The sequence below is a fragment of the Tauraco erythrolophus genome, chromosome 3 (assembly GCF_009769465.1).
Source record: "Tauraco erythrolophus isolate bTauEry1 chromosome 3, bTauEry1.pri, whole genome shotgun sequence".
NCBI classification, from domain to species: domain Eukaryota; kingdom Metazoa; phylum Chordata; class Aves; order Musophagiformes; family Musophagidae; genus Tauraco; species Tauraco erythrolophus.
Window position 1 is genome coordinate 96,276,900 of NC_141467.1, and position 15,566 is coordinate 96,292,465.

Here is a 15,566-nt window from a genome sequence, read left to right on the forward strand (position 1 = left end):
TTCACCTCTACTGGATATGATAATCCCCCTCTGTTATTTAAGCTGAATGATATTAGTAGAATTCATTTTACGTAGAATTCTTGATCCAGAGTTCCCTGAACTGGTGAATTGGAGATTTTAATCCAGTTCAGATTACCCATGTACACTCATGAAGACCTCTTATTAAATACCTCTTTGGATTAACAGAAGTCTTAAATCAATGTATTTATTAGCTGTGCTTTATTAGAACTCATGTTAATGTGGCAAGTAAACATGACATCTGAATTGTTTTAATTTTTCTTGTACAAACAGAGTGCAATCAGATATCAAATAGTTTTCTTGTGTCTTCATGCTAAACAGAGCAGGACAGAATTTAAGAGAACACAGAAATAAAAAAGGAAAGTCCTTGAATATTAATTTCCTTACCTTCATTCAGTTTCAACATCTAAAGGTCACCTGTCATTTTAAGCACACTAAAATACACCAGGTCTAAAGAAATATTCCACGTTAACGTAAAAATATACCCATGTTACAATTACATGCTTCATGACATTTCTACAACTACTTTTTAAGTTCAGATTTATTTGTATGAGAATTTAATAAAGTGTAATAACTATACATTTAATAAAAATACGTCTAATTTTCTACATTTTTACCAAGCATTAATAGCATCGTTGAAATGGCTTCTTCCAAGGACATGTGAAACCACCGAGATTTGGAATAGTTAATATCGACTTACCTGATTTCTCTTGACAAAGATGATTATCTTCAAAGTGTATATAAAACTCGAGGTTATTGCCAGGTCTTAATAATCACTTTGTGAAAGACTTTGAGAAGACAGGCTTGATAATCTTGCTTTAAAATCCTATGAAATTTGTTATCTTAATCCCAGAAGGACTAACTAGGTGTAACACAATCACAAGCACACAAAGTGCCAGTTGAATCCCGCATGGAAAGTCTCTGTGACAGGTCAAGTGAGGATTGGAAGCTCCTTTTGGGCAGTAACGACTTGAATTGTGGAACAGAAAGGATTTTTTTTTTCCCTTTGAAAGGGACTGCTCATCTTACTGCAGTTGGCCCAATGCCACCTTTGATGGTGAGAGGTAGGCCAGGGTAAGCCCTTTTGGTAAGCTTTAGCCATCCTTCAACGAGTAATTTAAACAAGGGACATTGTCAAGAGGATAGAGAAGAAACCTGCAGCGTATCTTAAATGTAGGAAATAAAAAGGAACAAAATGACAGTTAAAACAGAAAATCGCCCAGCATTGTGGTTAAATGGCGAGGAAGGAAGAGGGATCTGGTCACAACAACGACACAGGGAAATTTTGGTGATGCTGAGTATTGTTAGTAGTATCCAAGAGATGACTGCTATTGGAAGCAGCAGGTGAGATTCTGCTCCCATTTACTCCAGTGGACTGCAAGTTATTCCTCTGAAATCAGTGAGTTTAGATATAATATTGTTAAAAGTAGATAATCATCATTCAGTAATTTTATCATAAGCCACTGAACACTTCAATGTGTGAATTAATTCAAAACCTTGTAGCAATTAAAAAAAAGGAAACCTAAATGGATTCGTAGTCATTCTCTGAAATAAAAAGTGCTTTAGACACCTGCACAAAAGCCCAACAGAGAAATATTCTGACCCCTGTTAGAAAGGGAGAGGATAAAGTGGAGCTGACAGATGAGATGCACGGGATAGCTGCATACAAACTGTCTATTGGGAATGGTCTGGCTTGGGAAAGGTTGAGGCTGCTGATCAAGAGCACTCTGGGATTGCCCTATCAATGCCATGGTCCTATCAACACTATGGACATCTGCGCTGCTGGGCTCTCCAACACTACTTAATTTATTGTTGTAGACATTACTTGGGTAACTAGTGTGTCATCAACTTGTTTTGTTGTCACTTTCGTTTAACTGTATTGTCCCAGTCTTGCGCTTCCACCAGTTCAGGTGAAGAAAGCTGTGATGTTACCCAAAGAATGAAGAAATTTACTGCAACAGCTAAAACACTGCAACCTGCCAGTGTGTCAGATACACGAAAGTCATTTTGCTCGTTTCAGGTTTCAGTCATATGTTTTGAGGGGTTTTGATTTCCCATAGAAAAGATGTTGATGGGATCATGTTATACATGTGGTAGGGCTGCGTCTCTGTTTGTCCTATAATCCTGCCCTCACCAAGAACTTCAGAAGCTGGAAGACAACCGCCGCCACATTTAACAGAGCTATAGCTGGTAAATATGACACTTTGCATGTGTGTGCACATGAAAAAAAACATTATGCAGTGGAATGTCAGTGAATCTAAATTATCTGATTCTATATGGAAGTTACTGGTGTGACAAAAAGAAAAATTTTCATGACTAAATGCTGCAGCTTGAGGAATATGAAAATGCCTTTTCTTTGACAAAAATTACTTTTACTGATTTAATTACCAGTGGCTCAATATCTCATCAAGAAGGCTGGGATGAAAGTCTTCTCTGTAACAGCTGACAAAACCAGGTATAGCCAGGAAAATGTGTCCGCTGGGATCAGTTCCAACCGTTTGATGTTTGGCTATGAGGATAATTTGACTTTCAGCAGGTTTTACCTCATGCTGCATTTTATCCTGAGACTCTGTAATTTTAACTTTCCTCAGCTGCAGAGCGATGCTCATGTGACCAGGGAGGGGGCTATTGTTCAGCCCCAACTTTGACTCTTGGGGACAATGCCGTGTTCTCACTCAGAGCATCCCTCTGAGCAAGTCGCTTTCTCAGGGGTATAGTCTTTACGTGCCTCCTTTATCCAGCGTTTCTTTGTGTGACAGCACTGTGTCCATAACCAGCGTCCCGAAACCCAGAACAAGAAAAGAAGTAATTTTTAGTGTCTTCTTAGTAACATGGTATAGGCACATAATTCCTAGAAATTACTGAGTAAATGGATTTGTCTGCTGAAGGCTGCATGGTGTAAGTCCCTGCTAATGCAATTTAAATAAACACACATTCAAACCAAATGCCTGTGATTTATTTGTAATGGAGGGGACAGCGTGGCATGAAGTTCTGGGAAGGAGGGAGAAAATAAAGTCTGAATGTTGGTGCTTTCTCTCTCTGTGGGCTGAGAACGCGGTGTGGAAGCGATGTGTTACTTCTTCCTTGTGGCTTTTTTCTTAGACATTTTAAACACATGCTTCTACCAAGCAGTTGCAATATGTGTGAGCGACTGCAAGGGCTCCAGCCGTATGTTCTTGGGACCTGAGCCAGAGTCAGCAACCAGCATCCCCTCCCACCTGCTCCATCCCAGTCTGCTGGTGTCCTCAGGTGTGGCTGCCCCCTGCCCTGCCTGGGGTACAACCCACCTCTGCCCGAAAAGATGAGCTGCGGCACACACAATACTGTAGTACCCACGGCATCTTGCAAACCTACCTGTCTTATACACCTCGTAGGAAAACACATACCCAGCTGTGCCTATCTCTCATCAGATGCTATAGAGAATGAAGAACTGCTTTTAAAAAAAGAACAAACAAGCACACTTAATCCAAGCTTGCTCCAGAGGATTATAGAATCATAGAATCATAGAATGGGTTGGGTTGGAAGGGACCTCAACGATCATCTAGTTCCAAACCCCCTGCCATGGGCAGGGAAACCCTCCACTACACCCCATTGCCCAAAGCCTCATCCAACCTGGCCTTGACCACTTCCAGGGATGGGGCAGCAACAACTTCTGAAGTTTTACCTTTAGTTACACGTTCTTATACTACAGCAATGCTTCCATGAAATACCTTTGAGTAATTGTTTAATAAACTTTGTTTAGAAAAGTATCAATTGTGTAAATTATATTTTTATTCTGAAAAGCTTGAATATAATTCAATATTTCTCCTCAGGTCATCTGCCATTAAAATTTTACAAGATATTTATTTATTTTATTAAGAAATGTAGTAGCTCTATAAAGTGTTGGTTTTGCTTTTTTTTTAATCTGAATTTTCATTTCAGATGCTAGCAACATTCTTCTATTTTATTTTATTTATTTTTGCTCAAATTTCATTAAGGACAATTCTCTAAATGTAATAATGTTTCCTCATTACTCTTCTTTTAGAAGAAAAAAACCTAAATTTCATCTCTTAAAGGGACAATTATATGTATATAAGCATTTATTTATTCCTGTTCATAAACCTTTTTTCCCATTTCAGGAAATTTATTTAGAATTGCAGACAAGCTCTATTCTTTGTAACATTTTTTCTTTAATCTCAAAACCAGTTCATCTCTGGTGCACCCCTGGTGGTTTTGCTTTCTTCTCTGCATGTTATATATGTCCCATGAGATTTTTACAGACCCGTGCAATACCTTGCACGACTCCTTTGAGGCTTCCAAAGATGATAGTTGGTGATCAAGCAGTCTGCATTTGTAAATCTAGAGACTCATAAAGCTTTGATTGCGTACAGAGTTGCAGCAGTCCAGAATTTACTTGGAAAATATTTAATGATTTATCTAGTGTTGTTATTTCTGATATGTCAGACACATAACTGGTTCCATCGAAATGGCCAAAACATTCATAGCACATCTTATATCTCCTTTTTTCATGATCTCTGCTGATCATCTGCATCTGACTCAAGGAAGCAGGAGAGAAGCTGTGGTGCTGTCCCAAGCCCACGGGGCCACCAGCCATCAGGACCATATGCCTGAAGAAATCGTCTTAGAGGGTAATATCTTTAAGGGCAGTCTAGCTCTCCTGCTGCTCTGTGCCATAAGACTTGGCTTTCCTGATTCCTTCCCTTCTCTGCCATCCAGGTGGGTGTTCCATGTTAATCAAGAGATCATTTTATCTGGGCTAGTTTTCAAGACTCTGGAAAGTCTTGAAAATCAAAGCATCCTGAGAAGAAAGAGGATACACTGAGAAACCTCCACTCATGAAACTGTTGCTTGTGCCATGCTGGATGGATCTATATTTACATTTTTTGTACTGTTAAGTCTTAGCCCTACTCTGCTCAGGCAGGGGACAATTATATATGACCTCAACAGTCCCTGTATAGACATAAGCAGTGCCTGGAGCAGCGGAAAACTGTGGATATAAGCAGGGCTTTGCCTCAGGACAGGTATCACATCTTGCTTCTGTTTTAGAATTAATTTCTTAAAAGATCAGAGCCAGTGCCTTACTGAAATCCAGTGATTTGGCACGCTTATGTATTTGGGTGACAGCCAAGGGGAAATTTTAATGCAATGTATTTTAGTTCAGCTGAACAAAAACTGAGCGGTTCACCTGTCGTGTCTGCAAAATACTCGTACAAATGTCGTTGCTGTGGCTGTCTGCTCTCCTTGCAAGAGAATTCTGCTGTGCAGCTGCTGTTCGGTTCAAACTGGGACATTCACTGCTAATTCAGCAACGATAACGAGTGGTAATATTGTCTATGAAAGGATGTGAATACATTTGAAGTACCTTTATGTTTGCCTTGACAGAAAGGCAGGGAATAAAGAAAATGTTAGTGTTGTACATAGTCTCTAGAGCTGTGTGCAAAACTGAACCCAAGAGATTTGAAATTCCACACTCTGATGCATTACTTTAAAAAAATACTGTCTATCTTTGGAAAAAATGATAGAACTTGGTTGTAAGAGCCTGGCACTAATCTTACTTAAATTGAGCCATTTAAAAAAAAAAAAACAAAAAAACAAACCAAAAACAAAAAACAAACCCAGCACAATTGGATGTTGCAGCACTACAGGATTTTTTTTTAATTATTCCCAATTACAGGGACATAGAAGTGGGATAAGAAACTGGAATAACTGCTGAATATTTTTTTACCTACCACAAAAATTTAAGAAATCTCTTTTTAAGGTTGCATTTCAGATGTTAAGTGAACTGTTACGCGACTGTTGTCACTGAGAGAAATCCAACCCGCTCAGCCAGACGGGCTGTGCAACGTCCCTCTCCTTCCACACACACCGATCCTCCTGCAACACTGTGAGCTGAGCAAATTCACTTGTGCACATGTGCATGCACACTCCAAACCTTTTCCAAGGAAACACGACAATTTCCAAACCAGAAGCTGGGAGAAAAAAACCTACATGCCCTGTGTACATATATATTTAATACTATTAAAATGCTATCTCCAACCAAAACTACAAACATAAATGTTTGTAGAAAAGATGTTTGAGATGAATTTTCTTCATTATCACCCTCCTGTTTGCATCAGAGGGTGAGACATTTCAAACAGTTCACACTGTGCCACAGTGTTGCTGGGAGGCAAGTGAGCAGCTTTCTAGTGGTTTTACACAGCAGGAAGACGGACACACAGCCACAGAATCGGGCAGAATTCAGGAAACTCCCATCCTAACCCTGTAGCCAGCTGTTAAACTCCCTGCAGAGGATATTCAGAGCAGCTTTGTGCCATTACTACGTTCTCCATATATTTTGCATGCAAGTTCATGGTTTAGCACATCAACACATCTAATTTGAACGTATTTTTTCCCTAGTTTTTATTTTCCCACACACATATGATCAAAGGCATATAAGTTACACAGCCACAAAAATTAAAAGAAGTCACAAATAATGGGATCTATTGCGTGTTATATTACAACAGGACTAGCTGTGGAAGCCAGAAAAAGCCCACTTGTAGCTACGAGCTCACTCTTGCATGGGTGAAGGCAATGCTTTTGCTGGGGGACACATTTGACATTATGTTCCTCAAATCCATGTGAATATATAGCAAATTAAATGAAAATAAATTCCTCCACATCATAATTGAAATTTCTATTTATTAATAAGTGGTGCAGTTTTTAAAGACAGAACATAAAAAATCAGTTAAGAAGTATTGTTTGCATAATATATTGAAATAAACATATTAAAGTTGTTCAAATATTGGACAGTGCCAGAATATAAATTACACATACAGTTTAAAAATTACAATAAATATATTATAAAGAGCACTAAAGGCCACTTGTATAAAAGTGTGTTCCCTTGTCAGCCCAGAATCTGAAAAGCATCTTTGTAGCATGGAGAAATTTCAGTGAGCAAGGCACAAATACTAGTAATAATAAGATGCCATAACTAGAAAACAAAATGCAGTTGGCTACGTAACCTTCAGTCTCAGCGTATTCTATAGGATGGAAATAGGATCCCACTTCCAGTATCTTGCTTCACTTAACTTCAGAGGGAAGCTACTAAAAGCTGTATTGGGAAGGATCAAATCTTACAGCCTAAATAATCAGAAGCAATAGTGATACCCAGGATCTTCATTCCCACATGTACATGGCACAGCTAAAACCACTTGAAAACAGCCCCTTTTCCCTCTGCACCTCTGAAATGGTCTTCAAAAGTGAACACCCGCATTTAGCTGGGGCCCTGAAAAAGTGATATCACACCAAACTTGTGAGGTGCTGTAGAAAATTTAGGTTTGCGACTCTTAGGCACCTAAAGCTTGGTGGTAAGGGATGTGGGGTGGAAGGAATCAAGATCCAGCGCTTTCCCAGGTGCTCTGCACTAAGCAGGACAAATTCAGTTCTTGCATAGGCAGATGTGACACCCCTGCAACTACTGGGCTCCCAGCACGACTGAATTTGCTCCTTAATCTGCATTTTCTGATTGCTTTAGGCTGTGATCTTGCAAAGTGATTGGACCACGGTGCTAGCCTGAAGACCACAAGTCAGCAGCCCTGTTACACAAGGGTTCAGGTGGGAATTAGTTTGCCGTGCTGCTGGGCCATAATTTGAAGCAGAAAAACTTAAAACTATTTCCACCCTGAACCATAACAATGCAGCAAAGTTACAGATAAGAACAGAACAAATATAGCCAAAGTCAGGACTTTTCAATCAATCTCTCCACGCGCTGAATGCCCTTTTGGGCTGATTTTGGCTGATAGGAGCCAGACTGATTAATTCAGTGCAGGAAAAGCCAAGGCAAGGATGACAGTCATTACCTGACTAGATTTTTCTTAAAGGACTAACTCCTTGAATGAAGCATAAACCATATTTTCTATACCTGCACACTTTAGCTAAACATTCACTTCTGCTGTAATGAAATATTCTCAGTTTGAACCTAAAGTGAGGAAGCTTGATTGATAATAGTGCTGCAAAGAGAGGTACACAATGTAAACATAGATTCATCTTTTCAAAAACTTCCAGATGTTTGTCATTTGCTAGTGGCTGAAAAATCCATGTAAAAATGCAGCTAAGAAAAACATCTCCAGATCAGTGCTGTCTTCCACAAGGAATTTTATAAATAAAGGCTGTTTAGGACCCGATCCTGCTGCCGGTACATCAGTTTGAGAAGGTTTCTTACTGACTTCAAGGAAAGCAGAGGTGACCCTCACTTTCTGATTATGAAAACATCTCAAGGCCTGAAATGAATCCTTGGTCACTCATAGGAGTTAAGAGTCATTAAAGGGTGTATTCCAATGGTTAATACTCTTTAATGTTAACTACACATAAACAAAGCTTCAGTGTCAGTCTAGATGCTAGAAAGATCTGACCTAAACCAAACTGGTAGCTGTTAAACTGAAATGTCACACACAGATGGACAAGTCTAATCCATTCTAGTATGAACGTACTGTTGACCAAAAACGCCTCTCTCAAATGAAACTGTGAATAATGGATTCCTTGTGTGTGGTGAACCTACCTGCAAAACAGGTCCTGACCTTTTAAGTATCGCCAGGGTCAATAATCACAAATACTTTATTTTGTTTTGTCCAGTATCTGTGGCACGCACATAAACTGCAGTTTCAAGGTTGACTCACTTCCTAAATTCAACTTTAACTGGAGTCTGACGAAGTTTGTGTGCACATCCTGGATCCGGGATGATCTCCAGACCTCACCTGGTTGGTGACATCTTGACACACATCTGTTGTCAGCACAGAGAGAAGAACAGATGCACACCCTGTTTTTAATCCAGATGATGTAGGAGGCAGAAAGCTGCTATGCACATCACCCTTCTGAACAGAGGCGCGACTGGTTTCAGTGCAAAGAAGTGTGTTAGAAAAAATAAATACTAAAATAAGCTGATCAGACTTCCTTGACCCTCTTCTTGGATCTCTTCCAGAGGATTCAGAGATGTCCACTGCAGAAGGTCTTGGCGAGTTTACGACTAGTGCCTTTGAAGAAGAGGCAGACCTTATCTGGCCAGTTAGCATATCATTAAATATTTCAGGATGCGACTACAGATACTTGACCTGGTGTTTTTAAACTGCATGTAGCAAATCGGTGCTCACAGCCCACTGAAAATGCGAACTTGAACTGGAACTGGAACCTGCAGGCAGTTCAGCTGCTAAGTGTACACAGTGCAAGGTGCCCAAATTCCACTTTCGCTGGGGCTGCACTCAGTGTGCAGGTGAAGAGTCATCCAAGCCTCTGTCCTTGGAATGAACCTACCTTCATCATGAGGTGATTTACAGTTCTCCAGCCAGGTTTAACACTGAGAAAAGACTCCCTTTATATAACCTGGCATGAGAGAGATTAGAAACCTGCAGTGAGTGAATGTGAGGGAGAGCTGGGCATGGCAGAGCCACTGTCAAAGACATTCACAAACAAATTTCTCAGATTGCACTTGGTTTTTAGTTGCCTTGATTTTTGATTATTCGGATCTAGAAAGCATTTTCAGAAGGGCCAAACTCAAGTGAAACCAGTAGGAATGCCAGACACTTGACATATAAGAAAAGCGAAGCAGGCTTGTCTAGCACGTACTTACACCAGGTTCAGAAGAAGTCTAGCAGTGTTAAAATCAATTTTCATTCTTTCTCATTCATTTGTCATGTGAGGGTTAAATCTTCTGAGTTGCCACAGACATGTACCTAAAGCAGCTGCAATATACATGTTTCCAAGAATCGCTGATGGCCAAACAATTCTTCTCAATATGCAAACTATAATGAATTACAGTTTTGTCAGCTAGTTTTATTCTTTTCAAGTTTAGCCATGAAACTGCACCACACACAGATTATCTTTCAGGTCAATGGCTATTTTGTCAATTAAGTAATTACCAAAATTATTCCTCATATTATCATAGTTACTGGCCTCAGAACAGCTCTGTGGACTCAGCCCACTCTTCAAAGGATGTACCTGGTCTACATTATTTACTTGAGTAACTACAGTAATCTGTTCTCCCTGAAGATCTGTCCCAGAAGGATTTATCATGATTTAGCTGAAGAAGCAGATGAAGTAAGAAGATCCTAATCCTTTAGATACCTCTTTAAATAAAGAATAAACAATGAAGAATGAAGGCAATGTCTACATCTGGAAGAGAATAGTAGTTCCCTGGTTGGAACGACTGTTACGAGATGTCAACTATACCGAGGAATCAAGCATGAAGTTTACTACAGTGGGCAAAACCCAACAAGGTACCTTCCACTAAAGCGCACTCTATCCAGGCCTGTGCAGCACCCAGTTGCACATGGGAAGCCCAGAAAGCATATCGCTTTCTTGTGCTCTGATTGGATGTGTCTTTGATGCTCAGCTGTGCAGCTGCAGTGTAACACAAGCAGTCACTACAGAAAGTTCACTTTCTGACATCTTACATGGGCCAAATCCTTGTGTCTTTGTTGGTCAGTGCTCTAGCCATGGTGGTGAAGTCATTCCGTGGAGTGACAGGAGTCATCCTCAACAGGCGGTGGACATGGGCCATGGTAGAGAGCCTGCCCTTGGATCAGCAGGGTAGGCATGAGAGCCTGCCCAGACTGTGGGTGTCTCTGATCATCTGACATCTGGGCAAGTCTCCCTTTGCTCCCTTTGAAGTCAGTAGAAATTTGGTTATTGTAAATAATTGAGTTAAAGATGAGATTAATCTCATCCTAAAACTGATGTGTGCTTTGGTTCTTGCAGCCTGTGCCCACTGACTGTACTGATCAGTTTTCCATCAGCTGTAAAGAGTGCATAGCCATCAAATTTGACATCAAACGGATGCTATTTCATCGACACCTGGATTGACATCAGATGAATCCTGCATAGGATATTTGGACAGGTGGGTTTCACTAGCTGTATAGGTATCACATTCCCACTGTAGCGGTGAGATCTTCGATGCGTTTCTGCCCTGTTCCCAGTGGGTTGGGTTGATTTCTGGCTCTTCCTCAATATAATCTCCAATGCCCATGAAAAATATTTGGCTGAGGCCTAGGGAGCATACTTATCCCCTCTGTTGCTCAGGGATGGTATTTATTTATTGGTACATTGATCTTAAATATGGCACACATTCATGGATTTGGAGCAACCCATTTCCAAGGGAAACAGTAAACAGAGAGAAAGAGATTCTGGCAGCATCTCACATTGTGGAACTCCCAGGGAACAGAACAGCCATACTCTGCATGTTTAAGGACCTCAAAGCATTTGGCAAATTGTAGTGAATTGAGCCTTACAGTCTTTATATTTGTACGGAAGTATAACTCCCAATTAATTGGGAAACTGAGGCACAGTTACATTATGCAGCTTACTTAGCAGCACATGAGTCAATAAAAGAGTGGAATGTATAAACTCGGAGTTTCCTACACTGAACAACCTAATTTCTGGAACAGAGGAAAATTTGGCCCTATAACAAATGGGCCAAGAAAAGGTTTTCTACAAAACAGCATTGTAGTCACACTTAGAGCAATTTTCTAAACACTAGTGGAGATTTTCAAAGTAATTTGAGGGATTTATATTTACATTTTACAATAAATAAATATCCATGACAAATCCCCAAAAGTGGCTTTGATAATTTTAAATTCTACCGCTAATTTTATTTTGACATTATATTTCATGGGAGGTTGAACAGTAGATCACGTAAGAGATATTTAGTTCACAAAACCATTTCTGTAAGGTCATTTACTTTGACTCAGCTTCTTCCCTGCTTTGAATATTAGATGTTCTTGGCTAGGCTGGTTAGAGATTAATTTACTTTTATTGGAACACGAATTCAGACATTATGTTTCCACAAAGGGATATTGCTCCTGAAAATATTTTTACTTTGCTGCTCTGTTTACAAAATGTAGCAAGGACCACCATATCTTGCCTGTTATCAATTCACCATTGTTGTATTGAAGAGCATCAGATAGATATGTATCATAGAAGAAATCAGCTGTACCATTTATATAGGGTAAAGTCATGCAAACCATGCTCAAAACTAAGCTCCTTAGTTTTGGTAGCATGAAAAAAACTGCATTAGTAAATTGTATGAAATGGTGCAGAATGACTACCACTAATATCACATGCATCTTATGCAGCCATTGGTGTTTTGAACTAGTAAGCTTTGAGTGTAGAGTAAGTGAGATATACAAAGTATGCTTACATTACATGGAGAAGTCAACCAGTGACTGCCCCCACACGCGTTTTTAAACTGGCTTATTCGAAGGGGTCCATATTGAATCTGAAATCCCATCTCCTGTAGAAGACAAAGGCATGGAGCCACTTGGTGTAAAAGGGTCAGTGTCTGTGTCCGTTTCCCCCTCTGCTAGGTAGCGTTTCTCTCTCATCCACGCCGATCCCCCACTGGGGCCAAACGGGAAGTCGTCTCTGTCTTGGGAGATACTGAAGCCACTTGGGGAGCGCTCAAGTTCCTCATGGTTGACAGAGAGAAGGGATAATGGAGTATCGCTGTCTCTTGTTAAGCTCCTTCTCTGCCTTGAAGACATCTTATCTGAGTAAGGGCTTTGTAGGTCTCCTTGAGAGTGGTAGCTAACCTGGGAGTCCATTAATGTAAATATAGGCAAAACTGTTGGCCTTTCTGCATATGAAGTTGAGGAATGTGTGGCTTGCAGTTTGCCAGAGTTTTGCCCACCTGTCGACAAAGGTTGTGAATGAGTCATATGACCATGTGCAGAGAAACCATAAGGACTGACTTTGTTGACTGGAACCTGCTGGAAGTTGTAAGGAGTTTCATGGGCACACTGCTCAGTGTATTTATAGATTATTGTTTTTAATTCAGAATATTTGTTTTCTTCTCTCTTCTCCTTTGCAGGAGAAGCAGTTTCTTTCAATGGACTTATCTCAGCGACTTGTATTTGCAGCTGTTCCATATGATGCATATGCATATCGACAAGAAAATCCAGTTTCTTCCCCATGTCATTAACCTGAAAAATACCAATGTTATGATATTGTCTTAAGTCAGCTGCTCAATGAAAGAGTCAACGCTCCCATAGGTGCACTGCCCCACCAATAGTGTGCTGCCATCTTTATTGGACATGAAAGTAATTATAGGATAATCATGACTTTCCCTTGGAAGCTAGACTGCAGTGGATGTCTGCTTATCCTCTAACTGCCTCAGATTAAGATGACCCATCCCTATGGACCGTGCCAAAAAAATTCTTAGTGTTGTTGGATATTTGGCAGTCCAGCATCCAACAGCAGTCTACAATGTTATGACCAAAGTCTTGATACCATAGGGTAAATAACTATTACCAAAACACAACAGTTGAAATTATCTTTGTGCACAGACGTACTCTCTCTTGTTGAGTTCCGCAACATCAGGGTTAAAATTCAGGACTAATTTCCTTTCTCTTTTCACAGTACTTTGTGCCTGAACATTTACATTCCATGAAAGGAATTGATGCGAATCAATGCCACTTGCCTCCCTCTTACTTAGGTATGTATTTAAGAGTAAGAATGTCTTAATTTGCTAACAAATAGGTTAGGATGCACGAAGAGGGCCCAGAAATACCCGTGGAGGCAATTCTTTTGAGTATCAGATCCTGCAAAAGAAGGTGGTGCTGACAGTAAAGCACCAGACATGATGAATATGGGCTTTAAGGGAATGAAAAAGTCCCATCTAAACATCATGGTTAGGGTCTTCCTCATAGATGTAATGATATTCATTCAATGGGTTTTAAAATACACACTTCTCAGTTAATTAAATTCTTTCATGAAAAAACAGCAACATCCTTTTGTGATCATTAGCATAATGTGAGTGAGTCTTGATCACCAACAGTATGAATCTGTCCGGGTCAGCCAACGACTCACACAGAATTTACGTCAGCTTTATCATTGCTGTACAAGCGCCGCAGCCTCCATCATTATCTTGAAATTACATACCTGTCGTTCAACTTTAACAAATTTGCCCATCATACTTTGGTCTTCAGTATCTGCTGTAGATGCTTTGGCTACATATGAATCATTTCTACAAAAAATTAATAACTATTAGTGTTCATTTTTTCCTTGCATGATAGTAAGAAACATATCAGAAAACAGAAATACCATCTTGGTGATATATTAGAATCATAGAATGGTTTGGGTTGGAAGGGACCTCAAAGATCATCTAGTTCCAACCCCCCTGCCATGGGTGGGGACACCCTCCACTACTCCAGGTTGCTCAAAGCCTCATCCAACCTGGCCTTGAACACTTCCAGGGATGGGGCATCCGCAACTTCTCTGGGCAACGTGTTCCTGTGCCTCACCACCCTCAGAGTGAAGAATTTCTTCCTTATATTTAATCTAAATCTGCCCTCTTATATATTCAGATAGCTCCTTAGAGCCCCATTTAAGAAAAGATTGAATTTAGTTATTTATCATACAAACAGGAGAAAAAGTTTATTCTGTGTGATTCCAATGCATTTGTAAAAAAAAGTATTCCTGATTTTTAATTTACAATTATTTGGCTCAAAATTAAGATAAAGAAGAAACAAAACCAAAAAGTTTAAATGAAAGTGAAATTAATCTCAGACTTGGTGGAATAATTTCAGGTTTGCGAAAAATGTTGAGATAGTCTAGATAATCAGCCCACAGATGGTCATGTGTTTTTAAATCTAATTCTTTATAATAAGTGTCTTTGAAGACTGAGTCCAAGTTTCAAGGCTGAGTGTTCTTTTTTTTCTTAATTTCATTAAAACAAATAGTAACTGGCAGACTGGAAATGCTGAAAAGAAACAGTCTGGCCTGGAGATTTAAAGTAGGTTCCAGAGTAAATTTTCTTCTGTGTAATTTCCTACTGCCCATCCATCAAATAGACTAACTTACTTCGGAGTAGGCAGATGATCTCTGCTTAACTAAAGAACTTTGATTTATAACTTCATGGATCTAAGATGGTTATTATCAAGTTAAATTTTTATCAAAATGTTTTCATCTCATAGGAATCTGTGTCTTTCCATAACCTATGTCAAAGTCCAGAAAAACAACTTCTAAACACTTGTTCTTTAATATAATTTAAAACAAATAGACCCTAAAACTTTTAACAAGTCCATTTCTTCTCTTTTTGACAAAATTCAAGATACAGTTGTGAATATATCTTACTAAAGCAGAAACTATAACTAAAGCATGTCAGATTTTGCACATTGGTTTACTGATGATATGAGTTCATTCAAATTTTACAATCATCTGCTTTGTTCCCCAAATGATCGTTGCCTCTTGAATATATGTAGTCTCTGTCTTCACATTTATATTCTTTTAGAGTTTTCACTGAGTGGGATAAACCAGATAGAGTCAAGTTAGTTTATTTTCTGTATGATTTCTTTTGTTCTCAGCAACCATAACAGCTTTGGGGACAGATTGTTGATGGTCTTGTGTGGTTCTTCATGGGTATTTATTGACAGATTGATAGATGTAAATAACATAAGAAATGTCATTTATTATGGAATTCTTGCTACCAGAAATGCAGTAATAAAATAACTCTCTGTAACTTTCACACCCAGAAACCTGGTATTGCTATTTATTTTCAGTAATTCTCACCAATCATTGGTTTA

General features: G+C 39.4%; 1 protein-coding gene across 2 annotated transcripts in view; it reads right to left on the reverse strand.

Moving 5' to 3' along the window:
• Nucleotides 1–12,227: 12,227 nt before the first annotated feature.
• Nucleotides 12,228–15,566, reverse strand: part of KCNQ3 (potassium voltage-gated channel subfamily Q member 3) — a 211,447-nt gene continuing 208,108 nt past the window's right edge. For both annotated transcript variants that reach the window (XM_086609566.1, XM_086609565.1), the window contains 2 exons: nucleotides 13,924–14,008; nucleotides 12,228–12,965 (listed from right to left, as the gene is read on the reverse strand). In XM_086609566.1, the coding sequence (XP_086465692.1) occupies nucleotides 12,228–12,965; nucleotides 13,924–14,008 (823 nt within the window). The remainder of the gene's footprint in view (nucleotides 12,966–13,923; nucleotides 14,009–15,566) is intronic.